The sequence below is a fragment of the Crotalus tigris genome, unplaced genomic scaffold (assembly GCF_016545835.1).
Source record: "Crotalus tigris isolate CLP2741 ecotype Arizona unplaced genomic scaffold, ASM1654583v1 scf7180000019173.45859301935:6455823, whole genome shotgun sequence".
NCBI classification, from domain to species: Eukaryota; Metazoa; Chordata; class Lepidosauria; order Squamata; family Viperidae; genus Crotalus; species Crotalus tigris.
The window spans coordinates 2,884,045-2,903,317 of NW_024097414.1; the positions used below are offsets into that span (position 1 = coordinate 2,884,045).

A 19,273-nucleotide genomic window follows, 5' to 3' on the forward strand; every position below is an offset into this window, starting at 1 on the left:
AATAAACTTTGTGGAAGAGTTCTCCTGGCAAATAGGTTTTATTTAATACTTGTTTTTCTTCATGTTTGCTTCTTCATTTTGTCCCTCTCCTCGCTCCTCATCACCACCAATTGGCCTATTGCTAGATTTGCCCAGCTTTAAATAATTGGTGCCCCAATATCAGCCCTTCGAAGTGGATAACACCAAAAGTCACAAATGCTACTCTCATTTTTTATCCTATGTTAACCGTGACAGAATCTTGCAAGTCTGAATCTCTCTCTCTCTCTCTCTCTCTCTCTCTCTCTCTCTCTCTCTCTCTCTCTCTCTCTCTCTCTCTCTCCCCCTCCTCCCTCCCTCCCTCCCTCCCTCCCTCCCTCCCTCTCTCTCTCTCTCTCTCTCTCTCTCTTTCCCTGCCTTTGTCTTCTGTTCCAGGGCTTTGAAAAACAACACGCATTGAATTCTGTCCTGTGTTTGAATTCCCCACCATTTTGTGCAGGTAGCATTGTGGTGTGGTTCAAGGAAATTTAGCCAATTAACAATCATGATAAAGAAAAGCTTGCCGTGCTTCTAATGGTCACGTGTGCTAGTAGTTGCATCTGGGGAGGAGGGGATGATGTCAAAACAGGGGAATGACTAAGATAGCACGTGTGGTCACATCCGTGTTCTATATACATTGAACAATCCGTATATAAAAGGGGAAGGAATTGTATTGCACAATCACAGCTGTCCTCTTGACTGTTTTTGACTCACAGCATCCATATCTGCTACATTTCTGTAAATCAGATAATAGTTGGATGCTGCTCTTTTGAGGAACATCAAAAGAGTTTGCTAATTTTCATCCACTCACCTTAGTCTTCTAATCCGATTATTGGCCATGAAAATTAGTCTATAACAGTGATGGCGAACCTTTTAGAGCCCGAGTGCCCAAACTGCAACCCAAAACCCATTTATTTATTGCTGGGTGGGCGTGGCCCACTGGGTGGTCATGGTTGTGGTCATGGCAGACTGGGTGGGTGTGGCCAAGGTCCCCTCGATGTTGCTCGTCGGGAGGGACGCCTATGGGAGCCGGGCAGGGTTAGGGGAGATCCAGGGGGTCTCTGACAGGTGGGGTGGTGGGCAGGAGGCTCGTCCTGTGGGGTGAGGTGAGGCAGGACAGAGGTGTCATTGCCGCGAGGCCAGTGAGTGCATGAAGGCCAACAGTGTCTGTCAGCAGCCACCACCTGTCAGCCACTCAATTGGTGCATTTGGGTGCTCCGCAGCCCACCGCCAGCAGTTCAGAGAAGCCATCTCTGAGCTGGATGGCCGGCCAACAGCTGAGGAGGCGATGCCCAGGAGGTCATGCCCAGGAAAAGGAGAGCATGCGAGGCCAGGAGGGATGGGATGGGAGGGAGGGAAACCAGCCATGCTGGGATGCATTCAGCCACGTGGAAGCTCAATGAGTTAGTGGGTGGCTGGTTGAAGAGGGACAGTTGCCATCTCCAGGGCATGGTGCACGTGCCCACAGAGAGGGCTCTGAGTGCCGCATCTGGCACGTGTGCCATAGGTTCACCACCATGGTCATAATCTTCTAAGTAATTGCTACTTATGCTACGCTGGCATTTCCAAGAAGCTGAATGTCTTCCAATTAATTGCTACTTATGCTCCATTGCTTGTATGCAGATGTTATTTGCTTTCACCAGACTCCAAAAGCTCAATTTTAATTGTATCATTGGCAACCCAACATGTCATGCGTCAGGAATACAATTAACATCATAAGGGCCTGTACAAATGGCTTTATGATCATTCATAATCATCCAATCAACGGGCTGAAACAGCAGATGGGTAGATGTCATTTTCAAAATACAACTCAGTCATGTTGAAGGCTACATACCATTGCTTTGAATGGATAAGGCTACTATTACTACTTCCGTGTCGGAAGCACCAAAGTGCTTCCAGGGTGAAAGGATTTGCCAGGGACATCACCATTGTCCAGGAAACGCCCACTTGGGGGCTCCTTTTGTGTCCCTGTGAACTTACCCACCAAAGTGGTACCCATTTATCCACTCGCGGTTGCCCACTTTCGGACTGTTGGGTCAGCAGGAGCTGGAGCGTGCGACGGGAGTTCACCCACCCCACAGCAGCAACGGATCTCAAACGTAAGCCTGCTGCTTGTCAGCCCAGCATTCTAACCTTATGAACTCCCACACTCCTATAGGTAAGGCTATGATAGGAAAAGCTGTTGCAGTTCTGAACGCATTAGAGTTGTAGTGGTGTCTGGAAACAACCTTGGGAGAAAGAAGGAAAAGCTGCAGACCAGACAATTGTCAGATAAGAGGCAGCTGAGTCTGCAGAAGTAATGGGACCCTCTCTAGTTTCTTGAGCTGCAAAGGTGAGGGGGAAAGATGTATTTTCGGATTTGAAACTTTCTGTTCATGTAATTTTACAGTAAAATAGAATCAGTTCATCTGCAAATGTTTTTTTGTCTGAACTACATCGCTAGCTTGACCGGAGGGATGGCACATACTAAAGTTTGGTAATTGCCCCCAAAACCAAGATAAAATAACAGGATCAAATTTAAAAAAACTGCTACATTTAAAGTTTTAAAACAACTCCACCACAATCTGGTATTTTTTAGGTACCAGATCTTTCTGGCTTAAAATGATAGGAATTATGGGGACAGGACTATCCTCACTAAAAATATTGTTTCTAGCTCACCCCTATTTAATCATTCCCTGAAGCTGGGCTGACCTAATCAGGAGGAATAGATCTCCGAACTTGGCAACTTTGTGGACTCAAGTCCCAGAATTCCTTAATCAGCCATGCTGACTGGGGAATTCTGGGAGTTGAAATCCACAAGTTATTGTCCTATGAATAATCAGATTTCACAAGCTGAACAAACAAACCTATGTGGGCTGAATTCTTGGAGTTGAAGTCCACAAGTTATTCTCCTATCAACAATCAGATTTCACAAGCTGAACAAACAAACCTATGTGGGCTGAATTTTTGGAGTTGAAGTCCACAAGTTATTCACCTATCAACGATCTGATTTCATAAGCCAGACAAACAAACCTAGGTTGGCTGGGGAATTCTGGGAGTTGATATCCACAAGTCTTAAAGTTGCCCTTAGGATGCCCTGTTTTAGAGAGAGCGTCAGCTCTCCTCTGCCAGCTGCTGATAAACTCCAAACACAGAAGGAACAGGTGACCAGCAAACTTTAATGCAAAAGAAAAGTCAGCACTGGGAGTGAATTGCTCCCAGTGCTTTACATAGTTGTGCTCCACCCACCAACCCCACCCCACTCAGCAAGCCAGCATCCGGTCCGTATGGATAGGAGATGCACCCTAAGCCAGAACCAGCACCCTAAATTGTAAGCAACTTCATCAAGCCCTAAATTCCACATTGAGTTGAAGATCCTCCAATCAGGCCCACCTCCAGATGTCCCCACCACAGGAGATGAGGTGGGTCTCAACAGTGAGGAGAACATTCTGATTCACGTTCGATATCTTTGGGAGATGCAGAATCCTTGCTCCTTTTCTGGGTCAGGTTTGGCAATGGGGAAATGGGGTTCACCTTGATGCAAACGAATCCTAGTGGGTGAGAAAAAGTGTGAAAATAGGTCTGACTTTACACAACATGCTAGTTCAAAATGTTCTAAGCTCATTGGACAGATATAGTTAAATATGAGAAATAATTTGGTCTACTGGTTAAGGTACAAGGCTGGAAAGCAGGAGACAGTGAGTCTTAGGCACGAAAGCCATCTGGGTGACTTTGGGCCAATTTATCAGGAGATGGGGAGTTCTAGTTCCATCTTAGGCACGAAAGCCGTCTGGGTGACTTTGGGCCAATCGCCAGGAGATGGAGAGTTCTAGTTCAACTTTAGCCATGAAAGCCGTCTGGGTGACTTTGGGCCAATCACCAGGAAATCGTGAGTTCTAGTTCAACTTTAGCCATGAAAGCCAGCTGGGTGACTTTGGGTCAGTCCCTCACTCTCTCTGCCCAATCCACCGGGGAGTTGTCATTGTGGGGAAAATAGGAGTAGGAAGAATTATGGTGTGTGTTTATTTCCTTGACCTGAAGTTGTATCTTGGAAACTGGAGCCAATTAATACTCAGGACTTAATTTTCCTTTATTAGTGACCCAATTCTGGTAAAAATTAACTACTTTCATTTCCAAGGCTTTCTCCTTGTAGACCAGCGTTACCAGATTTTGGGTTATGTGCCAAGCACAGTAGCCCAACATTACTTGCTTGCTTAGGCAGTTAATCTGCTCCATGTTATTCTTATTCATTCTTATTCAAGACATAAATTTATGATGATGATGATGATGATGTGTAATTGGAATGCTGAAAAACATCCTGGATGATTGTTGAAATACTAGTCTCTATTTGGCTCTGAAGCCAGGTCATGATCACTGATAATATCAATCAAACATAGCTTGCTTATCCAAAAGAGTGCTGCTATAAAAGACAAGAGATTCTTCCCAGAGTCTCTCAAATCCACACTGGTTTTGGAAAAACAGTGCCACAGATACTTGGAAAAGTCCAGAACAAAGGAAATGCATGATCTCGCTTTGCTACCGGATTGTTGAAGACACCAACCACAGGCTAAAGGTAATTATGATTTAAGATGAAGCAATTATTAATGCATTTTAATGTGTGCCACTGGGGATACAGACAGACTCAGAAACTGAGGAGGGGGGAGGCAAGATCATATGGTTTCTCAATCTTTTTTTTTTTTATTAAGTCCCAAAACCAAAATGAAGCTAATGGTTTATGAGCCAAGCCTTAATACAGTAGACAAGTCATTTTGCCTTTTTACCAGCTACAAAATTCTTAGTAGCCCGCTGTAAAGTTCCAATAGACAGAGCAAGCGTTCATTTGAGAGCAAGAAGTCCACATTTTAAAGTAAAAGTACCAAATGGCAGGGTTTTTATCCTCCCCCCCTTTCTGGACTTGCATTTGTTCTCCAAACCATTCTGAGGAAGCAAATCTTAATATAATATACATTTCTAATTTAGGTGCTTCTTCTCCTGGGTCCCTAATTCCTGGTTTTGTTTCTACCGTACTTATTGTTCTAGGTGCATGGAAAAAGTTTCCTGAATTAATTGACATAGTTCTACTCTCAGACTAAAGTACTGTCTCATTTTAAGGTACGGGTGTACAGGCAGTTCTCAGACTTAAACATTCGTTTAGCATCTGTTCAAAGCTTACAATGGTACTGAAAAAAAAATGACTTAAGGAAATGTGAAGAATGGTTGAAGGAATTCGGTATGTCTAGTTTAATGAAAATAAGGACTGGGATGACATGATAGCAGTCTTCCAATATCTGGCACAAAGAAGGGGGGGGGGGGACAACCTATTTTCCAAAGTGCCTGAAGGCAGGACAAGAAGCAATGGATGGAAACCAATCAAGGAAATAACCAACCTAGAGTTAAAGAGACATTTCCTGACAATGGGAACAATTAATCAGTGGAATGGCTTGCCTTCAGAAGTTATGGGTGCTCCATCACTGGAGATTTTTAAGAAGAGATTGGACAGCCATTTGTCTGAAATTGTATAGGGCTTCCTCCCTGACCAGGGGGTTGGACTAGAAGACCTCCAAGGTCCCTTCCAACTCTGTTATTCTGTATACTTACAACTGATCCTTGCACTTACAACCAGTCATACTTACATCCCCAAGGTCACATGATCATAATTTGGACGTGTGGGTGATTATGTGCCATTGAGTCAATATTGACTCTTGGTGACTATGAAGAGAGATTGTCTTTGGGAAGACATGTCCCAGTTTTAGGTCCTTCAGTTTTTGTTGTTTCCATCCACCCAGCCATTGATCAAGCTTCTTGTTCATTCTACCTTTCCCAAAAGACCCAGAGGCCTTTTAAAAAAAGCTGGATCTTCCCATAACAGGTCCCACCTTGGATAATTTCAGCCTTAAATTTACACGAATCTAGTCTTATAATTAAAAGGAAACCAGTTAAAGTTACGGGAACTTTACTTTTATTTAGCTTGTTCAATAAGAGTTGTTACTTGGCTAATGTGTCAAATGATGGAAGCCTACTATATTTATTTGTTGACTAGATTTTTATCTTGCCTTACTTACTTCATATGAAGAGAAAGGTAAAAGAATAGTGTAACCAACATGAAGCACTGCCAAATAAAAACCTAAACATTGTAAAGCACCTATGAGATTGGAGTAACCATTGGTTTTTGTTTCTTTGATTTTATGCAGGAAGGCTTCGGAGATCCACCTGTAACCCGTTTGTGAAAGCTTGTAATCCAGTGATCTGTTTAACAAGCCTTAACAAGCCAAACAGAAATTTGCCAGCCATGTCTCATCACCATGAGGACATCCTTCAAAGAACATCTGGTGAAAAAGTGATCCACGGAGGCGAGCCATCTGTCTGGAAAATCCCCAGGCAGATGGGATCCTTCGGTCCAAAGGCAATGATCACCGGTGGCACGGGATATTCTGGATTCCACCTGGGCTGTGCTCTCCTCCAGGAAGGGATCGGTGTGGTTTTGCTGGATAGACGTGAACCTAAAAGGGAGCTCCCCCAAGGAGCAATCTTCTTCCAGGTAAGATGGGGACCAGTTTGACTGTTAGTGTCATACCTGCCCCAGTCCAATCCCTTAGGAAAGAAAGACCCTCGACTCCATGGAAGTGAAATGATAGATTCTTTTACTAAAAGATGGTGGTTGCAGTAAAGTCAGGCTAGAACTGAGTTTCCAGCACGAAATAGATACAGAATGTTCCCCCTTCCCATCACAGCCCTCCTCACATGATCAGTCTGTCTTCGGCCAATGAAGATTCACTTAGGGTGTTTTGAGAATGCTTGGGGTATTCCACATTCTTTCTCAGGGTGCCTGGCCTTGAGTGCTGGCACAAACTGGTTCTGAGCTTTGCTGCTCATCAAGCTATCATCCTCCCCTCCCTGTTTCCCATCCTATACCCATAAAGGGTTATTGTCCTTTTGTTCCCTCCCCATGGCCCTCTCTCTCATTTGATGGCAGGATGCTGGCAAGACGCCAAGTCCTTATTCCATAGGTCTTCCAGGAAGTAGGGCTGACAAGGTGAAGCAATTAGGCATGTAGCTGCCAGGTTTTACGCTTGACATGATAGTCGAGCTGGGAGTTGACTTTTTCCTTCATGGTTTTTCCCATGACGATAAACCTGTAGGGCAGGTTGAGCTGAGAGGGAGAACCACAGGTCCAAATTCCTGCCAGGAACCTTGATGGTTGATGGTGGATGCCACTGGGTACATGTAGTCCTTGATTTATAATCACCATCGGAAACTCCATTGCAAAATGATGCAATTGTGACGTGAGTCACCTCTGACTTTACCACTGTTTTGCTGCGGTCAGTGAGTGCACTGTAGTATTTGTATTTTTAGTACTGTTTTTTATTTAGATTTATATGTGTTATGTTTGTATTATTTGTATTTGAATAAAATAAATTTTAAAAAAAGACTCAAATCATCCAAGACAAAAGTATCTAAAAAGGTTAAACCTTGGCAATTAAGAAAGTTTGTTAATCTGAGCTGTCTCATTACTTATCCAAGTAGCTTGTTCAGTCAAAATACAAAAAATAAAAATAAAAATTAGTTAGGCAGAGAACCATTGGAATGTATTAACTCTTGTCACACCAACTGTGGGGGTTTCTCCCCAAAATGTATTGCATAATTGAACCGTTTTAGATAAACTTGGCCTGGATGTGTTGAGTCTTCATTTACATATTGCAAAACATTTTGTGGACAAAGCCTTGCAGTTGGTGTGGCAAGACTTCGTACATTTCAACAACTCTCTGCCCATTTTTTTTTTAATTTGGACTGGATGAGTAACATAATGCCTCAGATTCACAAACTTTTGTCATGATTGAACATGTGTGGATGGTCATCAATTACTTTTTTCAGCACTGTCGTAACTTTGAACGGTGATTAAACAAATGGTTGTAAGCCAGGGACTAGCGATAGCCTCATTATTAATCTAATACCGTCAACGTATTGTTGATGGTAAAAAAAAAAATCTTGCAACACTAGGAGGTTTAACCAACAGATAGTGATATAATCAATGGATTGTAAGGAGGTTTCTTGATACTTCTTTATTTTCATGTGCAATTCTTTTTTTTTCCCACACAAACTTTTTCCAGGCTGACGTGCGGGATTACGAGAAAGTCTTCCAAGCTAGCGAGGGAATTGACACCATGTTTCATTTGGCAAGCTTTGGCATGACAGGAACCGATCAAGTAAGTGGCTAATATAGAGTTACTTGCTACTCATAAGTATAATTGGGTCTGTCTAGTTTAATGAAGAGAAGGACAAGGGGGGACATGATAGCAGCGTTCCAATATCTCAGGGGTTGCCCCAAAGAAGAGGGAGTCAAGCTATTCTCCAAAGTGCCTGAAGCAACGGGTGGAAACTAATCAAGGAGAGAAGCAACCTAGAACTAAGGAGAAACTTCCTCACAGTGAAGACAATTAACCAGTGGAACAACCTGCCTCCAGAAGCAGTGAATGCTCCAACACTGGAAGTTTTTAAGAAGAGACTGGACAGCCATTTGTCTAAAATGGTACAGGGTTTCCTGCCTGAGCAGGGAGTTGGACTAGATGACCCCCAAGCTCCCTTCCAACTTTTTATTTTTATTTTTAGTAGTAGTGATGGTGGTGGTGGTAGTGATAGTGGTAGTGGTAGTAGTAGTAGTAATCTTTTTGGCTTTATCTTTGTTAGTTTTGTTTAGGGTTATAATAGTGTTGCAGACTAGATGCCACCCTGCTATGTAGGCAAGAATTATTCTGTAAAACTGACAGTTCCTTCTTCAAGTGAAAATAGAGGACAGTTTAATGAAGCAGAGAAGTTTGGTACAGAAAATGATCTAGGAATGGTACGATGTAAGATTGGATGGGACCTAAAAAAACCAATCATTCTTCTGATTTTTATTTTCTTCCCCTCTGTGGCTTCTAAGCTCAAACAGAAAGAAGAGATTGACTCCATCAACGTGGGAGGAACAAAGGTTGTGATTGACGGTACGCTTCAGTTCCTTTTCCTCGTTTATGCCGATACACGAAAACCTTCCTATTTCTAGAAAACTCCATAGCCTACTACTAGACTGCATTCTGCAGGGAAAAAAAAACAGTAAATGTTAAAACTGGTTTGTTGTTCTATACTTGGGTTTATTTCATAGTCTCGTGACAGGCCATTTTTCAGTGTTGTTGTGAGCAATAACATAATTGGATATGTTAGACTGATGTACCTCAACCTCAGCAACTTTAAGATGAGTGAGGACTTCAGTTCCCAGAATTCCACAGCCAGGAGGGGAATCTTAATGTATGGTGGCTGGGGAATTCTGGAACTGGAAGTCCACCTATCTTAAAACAAGCTAGCTGGGAAATTCTGGGGGTTGAAATTCATCATTCTTAAAGCATGCTGGCTGAGGTATTCAGGGAGCTGAAGTCCATGCATCTAAAAATTGCCAAACATGCTGGCTGGAGAATTCTGGGAGTTGAAGTCCACATATCTGAAAATGGTCAGGCATGCTAGCTGGGAAATTCTGGGTGTTGAAGTCCACCCATTTTAAAGCATGCTGGCTGGGGGATTCTAGGAGCTGAAGTCTGCAAATCTTCAAATTGCCAAGATTGCAAAATGCTGGTGCAATGTATTGTTTCTCTGCAGTTTGCAAATCAAGAAACATTTCCAAACTGATCTACAGCAGTTCAGTGACTGTTATATTTGGTGGGGATCCAATTGAAGATGGAGATGAAACGTTGCCGTACTTTCCTCTTGAAAAGGTATGTGGGTGAGAAATAGATTGGATGTAGGAGAGTTTGCACGTTAATGTCAATTTACTTAATTTCCCATTTAGAAACTGACATCTCTCGAACAGCACAGAAATGGATTCGCCTTTGCTTTTCCCCCAGAAATGGCTAGATTTCCTAGTCTAGTTTTACACCCCTAGCATTTGCAGCGCTTTGACTTTTCCAAGCTTAGCCAACGAGGCTGTAGTGGAAAAACCACAATACTTACATCAGAAGACGAGACCACGAAGGGTTGGAGAAAACAGGTTTTATTTGTGCACAATGGTTCAGAGCATTCATATGACAAATTCTGAACCCTGAGTTACTCCCAGGGTGTCATTTTTATACAGCTTGTCACCCATGCTTTTACCCAAGGGATGACTACTTATCTATCTTTAACACACTAAAAGAGAGAAGTTCATGTCCTGAGACCACACACCTAGGAAAAAGGGAAGTTTATACAATGTGCAGAAATCCATACTCCCCTACACAACACGCGTAATATCTTACACCATTTGTGACTTTCAGTTGGCATCTCTTGTAAAAATATTTCTTCATAGAATTGCACACAGGTCATCACACTCAGCCAGTTTATAATATTAGTTAATGCTTTCAAAACATCACCTCTGTTAATTAAAATGTTGTTTATTTTTCCATCTCCCTTAATGGCATTTTCTACCTGCCACAAGGCTCTTATTAATTCTTGAAACAGAATTCACTTGTCCTCCAACATTCACCCTTTTGCAAATTTTGCAATGCAATTCTCTAAATTTCACAAATTAGACACCAGTTGGGGGGGGGGGGAATTCTCCAAGTGACACGGTCTCACCGGATATTTAAAAAAGCTGTTTGTGGAATTTCGGCTTGGAGGAGAGAAAAAAAAATACGAAATTTTGTCTTTATGTTTTGACATTTAAGCAGGTTACTGTTACAGAAATGGCCAGTGGCTAGTATTTGGCTCCACTAAAAAGTGGGCCGTATAACTTTATTATGTATCTTACTGCACCGAAAAAAGTTAGATGGCCTTATGTTTCTTTTTTATTTCTTTTCTTCCCCTTCCCTCGCCTTATCTCCTTTATTCCCTTTCCTCTTTTGTTTTCCATGGTCTTTATTTCTGTTTGTATTTTATATTTAGATAAAAAAGCTATTATTATTATTATTATTATTATTATTATTATTATTATTATATAGGCGTAGATATAAATACAAACAGAGGTGTTCTCTCTCATAGCAACCTGACTATTACTCCAGATCCAAAACAATTGCAGAACAGATGATCTTAGCTGCCAATGGCGCCTCACTTCAGGGTAGGTCGGAAACAGTTTTTCCTTCCTTTCTTACTTTTCCAAGCTGAAGGAACCTTGACAAACATTAAAGAAAAAAATGTTATGAAAAAAAAGAACACATTTTGTTTATGTAAAAAAGATGTTGAGAGTCTAGAAAGAGTGCAGAGAAGAGCAACAAAGAGGATTAGGGGACTGGAGGCTAAAACATGTAAGGAACGGTTGCTGGAATTGGGTAGGTCTAGTTTAATGAAGAGAAGGACGAGGGGGGAAATGATAGCAGTCTTCCAGTATCTCAGGGGCTGCCCCAAAGAAGAGGGAGTCAAGCTATTCTCTACAGCAGGACAGGAAACAACTGATGGAAACTAATCGAGGAGAGAAGCAACCTAGAACTAGGGAGAAACTTCCTGACAATCAGAACAATTAACCAGTGGAACAACCTGCCTCCAGAAGTGGTGAATGCTCCAACACTGGAGGTTTTTAAGAAGAGACTGGACAGCCATTTGTCTGAAATGGTATAGGTTTTCCTGCCTGAGCAGGGGGTTGGACTAGATGACCTCCAAGGTCCCTTCCAACATTATTACTATTATTATTATTATTATTATTATTATTATTATTATTATTATTATTATTATTATTATTATTATTATTATATCTAGGAAATGTAGGTGGCTGCTCTTTCACTTTCAGTGGCTCTCGGCTGCTTACAAAAACATTATGGAAAGGGGCTCAGGATTCTGTTTGGCTGATAGCTCTCCCAAAACCAGAACAGAAGAGATAATTCTCAATTTAAAACTAATATTTCTGTTACTAGGGAGACATTTGCTAAGGCAGTTTTGCCCCGTTTGACAGCCTGCCTTGCTTAGCCACAGATATTTTGGGCTCGGTTCTGGTGGTAAGTTGAGAATTATCAGTTACCGGAAGAGAATTTGCAATGCCTTCCAAATTTTCCCTCCCTCTTTCGAAGTGTCTACTTGGTTTATGCAGGATGTGTTCGTTTAACGATCACAATGAGGCCCAGCAACTTGGTCGGTTAAGCGAAGTGACCAAGAAGGGAAACATCACAATGCTGTGATCGGATTTCAGCTTCCCTTTTACTTGACAGAGCTACAAAGAGTTGTAAATGCAAGGACTGGCCACAAGTGACTTTTTATCACGGTCGTAATTGTGGACAGTTGCTAAACGAGGCTGTCACTAGACGAAGATGACCTGTATGACAATTTGAGTTGGATGGGGGGGGGGGGAAACCCGTGAAACTAAAGCTTTGTTTTTGCCTTCCTCTCCCCCCCTCCTTTCCACGGTTTTGTTCAGCAGAAATTCCCCTGGAATTATTTAATTTTGTTTCTTAGGAGGAGGGACACTCCGAACTTGTGCACTTCGTCCGCCTGGAATCTACGGTCCGGGAGAGAAGAAAATTATTCCCCACATCGTCGTAGGCATCGCTTTTCTGACCTTTGATTGTGCTGTGCAAAAGAACTCAAACTAAACCCTTTTATTTTCTGAAAAGCTGGAAAGGGAGCTGAAAGCTAGGATGACCACACCGTTAAAAGGAGTCCTTGACTTACAACAAAAACTGAGCCCAGAACAACAGGCATAAGTTGTGCTGGTCATTAAGCAGGTCGTTATGTGAGCACAGCTGATGGAGGAGGAGGAGGAGGACGACGACTGTGGAGTCCTTGGTGCTCTCTGAGCTTGGTGGTTTTCTTGCAGACGTTTCATGACCCAACTAGGGAACACCATCAGTGCTAGAAGAGAGTGGTGGTGGTGGTGGTGGTGGTGGTGGTGGAGGAGGAGGAGGAGGAGGAGGAGGAGGAGCATTGTGGAGTCCTTGGTGCTCTCCTTAGTTGTTTGCATGCAGACATTTCATGACCCAGTTAGGTAACATCATCAGTGCTAGAAGGGAGGAGGAGAAGGAGGAGGAGGAGGAAAGACTGGATTAAAATTGAACAGGATCAAATTTCCATTCAAAGTCAGTGAGTTACCTTGGTGCAGATCATGCTCTCATATCAAACTGACTATATAGGTAGTCCCCTTTTAGTGACTGCCTCATTTTGCAACCATTTGCAGTTACACCTCTCCTCCTCTTCCTCCTCCTCCTTCTCCCTCAATTGTATTTCATCCCACACCGAAAATTGGATGACTTTTTCTATTTCTTTTCCATAGAAAACTATCCAGACCTATTTAAGGTACTTCACTTTTGATACCACGGGCACATGGATGAACTGGGTTTATATTTGTAATGTAATTCAAGCCTACCTCCTTGCCAGCAAAGCTCTAGCAGCAGAGAGAAATTTCATTGCTGTAAGTAATCCATTTCTGATTTTATGTTGGGTCCATTTTGACCAAAATAGCTGCCAGAAACCAGGGCACCTGCCCTGGGGGACTTTTTAATTTTAATTTTTTTTAACCTGCTCTCTCATTCCTTCTTTTTATTTTTCTCCAGAGTGGTCAAGCCTATTTTATACACGACGGAGAAAAAGTCAATTTTTTCAAATGGTCGTCAGTTGTGGTAAGACCTTTCTCTCGCTTGGGGAAATCTTTTGAGATTAGGCCAAGTCTTTGAATTTATTGCCTAACAGGGGTCTCCAACTTGGCAACTTTAAGACTTGTGGACTTCAACTCCCAGAATTCCCCAGCCAGGCATGTTTTCTTGCCAGTCCACCATTTAACAGATTTATTTTGCGCTTCTTGCGGTATCAAGAAGCAGCTGGTTACTAATGCAATGAACTTTCCAGTGGAAGTGAGTATTTGTAGCCCCAGGCTGAGCTGTAGTGTCCATGGTGGATTGCTCACAGATGTTGAAACCAGACTGGAACTGTGATTAAATCTGTCCGATGTCAACACTGCAAATACTGTATATTCTTGCTTTGACATTATGCAGAACTGTCTGGTATTTTTAGAGTTAATGCAGAGCAGAAAAGGGTGGAGGGAAAAGCCTGGGAAAGAGAAAGGAAGGAAACCTTTGACCTTCACACTAATTGGATAACGTGATATATGACAGCTAATTTAGGGAGGGAATATGCTGATAATTTAATTGCTCAGGGGAAGAGAATTTAGATCTTGGCATACCTTCATTATGCCTGTGCTGACATTTTGTAACAATAAATGACTTTTAGGGAAATTAATGCCTGGAAGTTCTTTGAAGTGTTTCATTAGCCGGAACCATAACATCCATATGTTATAAAATCAAGGAATCTGAGATATTAGCATCTTAGACTGAGCTAACTTCACAAATACTAAGGCATTTCTGGACGTTTGGCATTCACACAAATCAGCCATCAACGGACACTTAGAGAGAGACTACGTATACACACAATTAAAAAGAGACAATAAAAAAAGCTAAGAAGGAAACTAGAAACAGAACACATCCTGGATTTAACACCAGAGAAACAATCAGGCAGAAAAACAATCCCCTAATCAAGGAACTATCAAGAAGAAAACCATACACACACGCACACCCCCATCAACACTAGCACAGGACAAGCTATTGTAAGTAAATAGGGGACAAACCCCACATCGACTCTCCGTGATGAGGCTATCTATTTGCGTAATGAAATGTCTGTAAGCAAGCAAGCAAGCAACCGAGCTCAGAGGACACTAAAGATCCCATAACTAACGTTGCTGACTAACTGACATTGTGGGAAGGAATAGAATAGAATAGAATAGAATAGAATAGAATAGAATAGAATAGAATAGAATAGAATAGAATAGAATAGAATAGAATAGAATAGAATAGCAGAACAAAATAGAATAGAATTACAGAAAACAGAACAGAATAGAATTATGGAGTGGAGTAGAGTAGAATAGAATTACAGAATAACATAGAATAGAATTACAGAATAAAATAGAATAGAATTACAGAAAATAGAACAGAATAGAATTATAGAATAGAATAGAACCTGGAAGGGACTTTGGAGGTCTTCTAGACCAGCCCCCTGCTCAAGCGGGGGAACCTATAATAGGAGAGCTGAATTAGCGTATGGTGGCAGAAAACTGGGGGGTCAAGGCTCTCCATATACCTGAGGAATGGAGCTCACAGAAGCTTCTGCCTTTTAAGGAAGTTTGTTATTTGGAAAAGTTGCTACCCGATTCTGCTGAATTCTAGCTCCTAAGGTAAATCTCGTCCCGTATTGACCTTTAATTCATCATGGCATGGGAAAGGGTGTTTCCCTCCTCCCCCCCCCAGGTATGTTGTGTTTTCTATGTCTTACAGTACAAAGCGCGGGGTCTCCGGAAGCCGAGACTGGTCCTGCCTGGGGTTCTTTTAAAAATCACAGGTAATCTGAATATTTGGCCTACCTTGTCTAGGAAGTCTCCAATTTCACTGAGGTTCTTTTGTTCATCAATACATCAGTGACAGGTAGTCCTCGACTTACGAGCACAACGGAGCCCCAAATTTCTCTTGCCCAGGAAGACGGTTGCTAAGTGAGTTTGGCCCCATTTTACCACCTTTCTTGCCACGGGGGCTAAGTAAATTACGGCAGGTGTCACGCTAGTAACACGGTTGTTAAGTGAAAACTGGCTTCCCCGTTGGCCTTGCTTCTCAGAAGGTTGCAAAAGGGAATCACTGGCAACCGTCATAAATATGAGTCCGTTGCCAAGGGTCCGAATTTTGATCACGTGACCCCAAGGATGCTGCGTAAGTGTGAAAAATAGTCACTTTTTCCAGTGCTACTGTAAGTTTGAATGGTCACTAGATGAATTGTTGTAAGTCAAGGACTACCTAGACCAGGGGTAGGCAACCTTGGCTCTTTTATGACTGGTGGACTTCAACTCCCAGAATTCCTGAGCCAGCATGGCTCAGCTTGGAAAGCTCTCCCTTTCCCCTCAGCATGGCTGGCTCAGAAATTCTGAGAGTTGAAGTCCACCAGTCATAAAAGAGCCAAGGTTGCCTACCCCTGGCCTAGACCCTATTTAGATATCTGGCAAGATCACTTTGTGTTGTCATTCCGTGAGACATTGGAATGGGAGGATACGGCATTAGCAGGCTTAGAAAATGGCTGCCAGGGGGATGGGGTCTCTAGTGGGAAAGAGGTGGGCATGTGGGCCTGGCCAGTCTCAAAGTATGTGTGGAAGCTCAGGGTTCAAAAGGACTGTGGATGTGTTCTAGTGTAATCTCCCACCCAGGATAGGAAGCTTCACACCCTTCTGAGAAAAGACTGTCCTTTCCTTGAAGAACTTGTTTACCAGAAGATGACTTGGCCTTGAGATGTTCTCCACACACCATCCAAGCTGACACCAGCCAGAGCGCAGAATAAATTAAAAAAAGAAGTGCAATATCGGAAGATAGAATAGAATAGAATTCTACCTAAAACTAAGGAGAAATTTGCTGACAGAACAGTTAACCAGTGGAACAATCTGCCTCCAGAAGTTGTGGGTGCTCCAACACTGGAGGTTTTTAAGAAGAGACTGGACAACCATTTGTCTGAAATGGTATCGGGTCTCCTGCTTGAGTAGGGGGTGGGACTTGAGGACCTTCAAGGTCCCTTCCAATTCTTCTCTTCTCTTCTCTTCTCTTCTCTTCTCTTCTCTTCTCTTCTCTTCTCTTCTCTTCTCTTCTCCTCTCCTCTCCTCTCCTCTCCTCTCCTCTCCATTGGCCAAGGGTGATTGGACACCCAAGGAATTTGTCTCCGGTACATCAGCTCTCAGTGTACACTCATACAACAGCAGTCATAGGTCATAGGTCATAAATCATAGTTATAATCATAAGATCATAACAGCAAGTGATAAAACACAAGATGCCAATAGGAGAAGATAGTAGGAAGGATGAGAAGACGAGAAAGATGAGACCAGCAATGCAGCCTACTGCATGAGTTGTGGAGAGACCTGGCCCCTAGAATCGCCAAGAATCAAACACAACTGAAGGGATAACACCATCGTCATCGCCATCATCATGTTCGCCACTCAAAGCGCTACCACCATGTAGCTATGTGCCATCAATCACGCGATGTTGTTGTTAATTTGTTGTTGTTAATTGCGAAGTCATGTCCGACCCATCGCGACCCCATGGACAACGTTCCTCCAGGTCTTCCTGTCCTCTACCATCTTCTGGAGTCCATTTAAGTTCACACCTACTGCTTCAGTAATCACGTGATAGGCTGATGCTTTGTCTGGGGTTTGGCAGCTTCCAGTTGATTATAACTTCTGGGAATGTTCAAGCACCTGGGACAGGTGTCTGAGAGCAGCCAGATGTCCCTGCCTTCAAGATCCAAACGTTGGCATCAGCCCTTTGCAACCTCTGAATTAGGACAGGCCGATCTGTTGGGTTCTGCCCACGTGCCTTTCTGGTGCCCCTCTTTAAATGTTTGTCTTCTTTTCTCCTAACAGTTACCATGGCGGAGTATCTCTACTGGGTTCTTAAGCCCATATTTAAGTTTACACCGTTGCTGACCAAAAGAGAGGTAAAAAAAACCAAAAACACAACTTTTCTGCTTACAACAAAGAGGTAATTGGGCTGTGAGCAGAGATCACTCAATTTTTGACCCCCTTCCTTCCTTCCTTCCTTCCTTCCTTCCTTCCTTCCTTCCTTCCTTCCTTCCTTCCTTCCTTCCTTCCTTCCTTCCTTCCTTCTTTCCTTCCAACTGGGGTGTTTACCGCCAGCGTGGGAACCTGTCTTAAATGGAAGCTTCTAACTTTGGGATGACGAATTCATGTCATGGTGTGTTTGCTTTCCTAGATGGGGCACCTCCTTGTGACCTACACTTTTCAGATAGACAAAGCAAGGAAGCAGCTGGGCTATCATCCGAAGAAATATTCCTTGGCCGAGGTGATAGACAATTATCTGCGGAGAAAGTCTATGTGTGAAGAAAAAGGATGTCCCTCCTCCTAATATTCAAATTTGGCCCAAAGATGGTTTTTTTCCTCCCCAAAAGGCAACCGGACTCTCTTTGTTTTCCCTTGAAGACGTTTCACTTCTCATCCAAGAAGCTTCTTCAGTTCTGACTGAATGATGGAGGACGGAAGGATTTATATTCCTTGCAGTCATCTGATCGTTAGTACTCTCTCTGAGAGTCGTTGAGGCCACTTGGAGATTTAGTTTTCATATTTGGCCTTTTTTCTTTTACACTGGGGCTTTTCGTTCCTCACTGAACCGTTTTCAGAAACTTGTCCGCCTGTGGAGAAGACAGGAAGCCCTCGACTTACGACCACAATTGAGCCCAAATTTCCCGTGGCCTCAGTTTACCACCTTTTTGGTTTTGCCATTGTGAAGTGAATCACTGTAGTTTTTAAGCGAATCGTGCGTTCGTGAAGCGAACCTGGCTTCCCCCGTTGACTTTGCTTGTTGGAAGCTGGCTGGGAAGGTTGCAGATGATGATCACATGGCCCTGGGATGCTGCAACTGTCACAAAAACATGTCAGTTGCCAGGCGTCCAAATTTGGATCGCTTCTGAGGATGCTGCGACAGTTATAAGTCTGCAAACTGGTTATAAGGAAGTTGATTCTTGCCTTTGAGTGAAGAGCCAATATTATTTATTGCATGTAAGGCAGTGATCCCCCAAACCTTGGCAGCCCAGCAAGGAAGGGGGCAGAGGGGATAGTTCCTTGTGAGTGACAGGGACCCGCCCCCTCATGAATCTGTGCAGCTCCGTTGGTGTGAGCACAAGATGACTACTGCTCCCCGGGGGTTGGGGATCCCTGGGTTAAGGGATGTTTGTTGGGATGCTGAATAATTCGACTGGGAGTTCAAAGGCCTGTGACTGCCTGGAAACACTTTGAAAATAAGGCAGTTTGGGGCAGGTAAGTGCCTGGATCAAAGTGCCTCTGAGGATGAGCTCCCCGGGCAGAAGTGGCGTCAGTTTTTAACCGCTTCCATGAGATGTCGGAGAATTTCTCTTTCAAGAAATGTCATGATTTCAAAGCTTAACAATAAACCGGTGCCAATTGTGGTGCAGAATCCTATGGTTTTGCTGGTGCATCTCTCTCTCCTCCCTCCCTCCCTCTCTTTCTCTCCCCTCCCTCCCTGCCTCCCTCTCCCCCTGCCTCCTCCTCTCTCTCTCCACTCTGCCTCCCTCTCTCTCCCTCCCTACCTCTCTCCCCTCCCTCCCTACCTCTCCCCTCCCTGTCTCTCTCCCCTCCTCCTCCTCTTCCCTCTCTCTCTCCCCTCCCTCCTCTCTCCCCTCCCTCTCTCCCGTTCCCCTCTGTCCCTCTCTCTCCCTTCCCTCCCTGCCTCCCTCTCTCCTTTCCCTCTCTCCCTCTCCCCTCCCTACTCTCCCCTCCTCCTCTCTCCCCTCCCCCTCTCTCCCCTCC

The 19,273-nt window shown here is 43.4% G+C and overlaps 2 protein-coding genes across 7 annotated transcripts in view; both read left to right on the forward strand.

Annotated features, from left to right (window-relative positions):
• VWA3A (von Willebrand factor A domain containing 3A) overlaps positions 1-1,346 on the forward strand; it is a 29,376-nt gene extending 28,030 nt beyond the window's left edge. For both annotated transcript variants that reach the window (XM_039360765.1, XM_039360767.1), the window contains one exon: positions 412-1,346. Coding sequence is in view for 1 of the 2 variants with exons in the window: in XM_039360767.1 (XP_039216701.1) it covers positions 412-436 (25 nt within the window). In the remaining variant the exon portion in view is untranslated. The remainder of the gene's footprint in view (positions 1-411) is intronic.
• A 2,473-nt stretch (positions 1,347-3,819) lies between these two features.
• Positions 3,820-18,923, forward strand: LOC120315831 (putative short-chain dehydrogenase/reductase family 42E member 2). 5 transcript variants are annotated; one of them, XM_039360797.1, is made up of 13 exons: positions 3,820-4,567; positions 5,035-5,106; positions 6,186-6,532; positions 8,103-8,198; positions 8,915-8,975; positions 9,622-9,737; positions 10,975-11,050; positions 12,376-12,458; positions 13,190-13,327; positions 13,470-13,535; positions 15,240-15,303; positions 17,354-17,427; positions 17,703-18,923. In XM_039360797.1, exons 3-13 carry the CDS (start codon positions 6,284-6,286, stop codon positions 17,853-17,855), a joined length of 1,176 nt encoding a protein of 391 aa, XP_039216731.1. In that variant the 5' UTR covers positions 3,820-4,567; positions 5,035-5,106; positions 6,186-6,283; the 3' UTR covers positions 17,856-18,923. The 5 variants fall into 5 exon arrangements, with proteins under 5 accessions (XP_039216731.1, XP_039216730.1, XP_039216733.1 ...); XM_039360796.1 differs by lacking the exon at positions 5,035-5,106; XM_039360799.1 differs by lacking the exons at positions 3,820-4,567; positions 5,035-5,106; positions 6,186-6,532 and adding an exon at positions 7,146-7,277.
• Positions 18,924-19,273: the final 350 nt, after the last annotated feature.

Excerpts from the sequence above, each read along its gene's own strand:
- LOC120315831 (XM_039360797.1), top strand. The coding sequence starts at position 6,284 with ATGTCTCATCACCATGAGGACATCCTTCAAAGAACATCTGGTGAAAAA. Across the intron at positions 8,199-8,914 it reads GCATGACAGGAACCGATCAA|CTCAAACAGAAAGAAGAGAT; the intron begins GTAAGTGGCTAA and ends GTGGCTTCTAAG. Across the intron at positions 11,051-12,375 it reads CAATGGCGCCTCACTTCAGG|GAGGAGGGACACTCCGAACT; the intron begins GTAGGTCGGAAA and ends TTTGTTTCTTAG.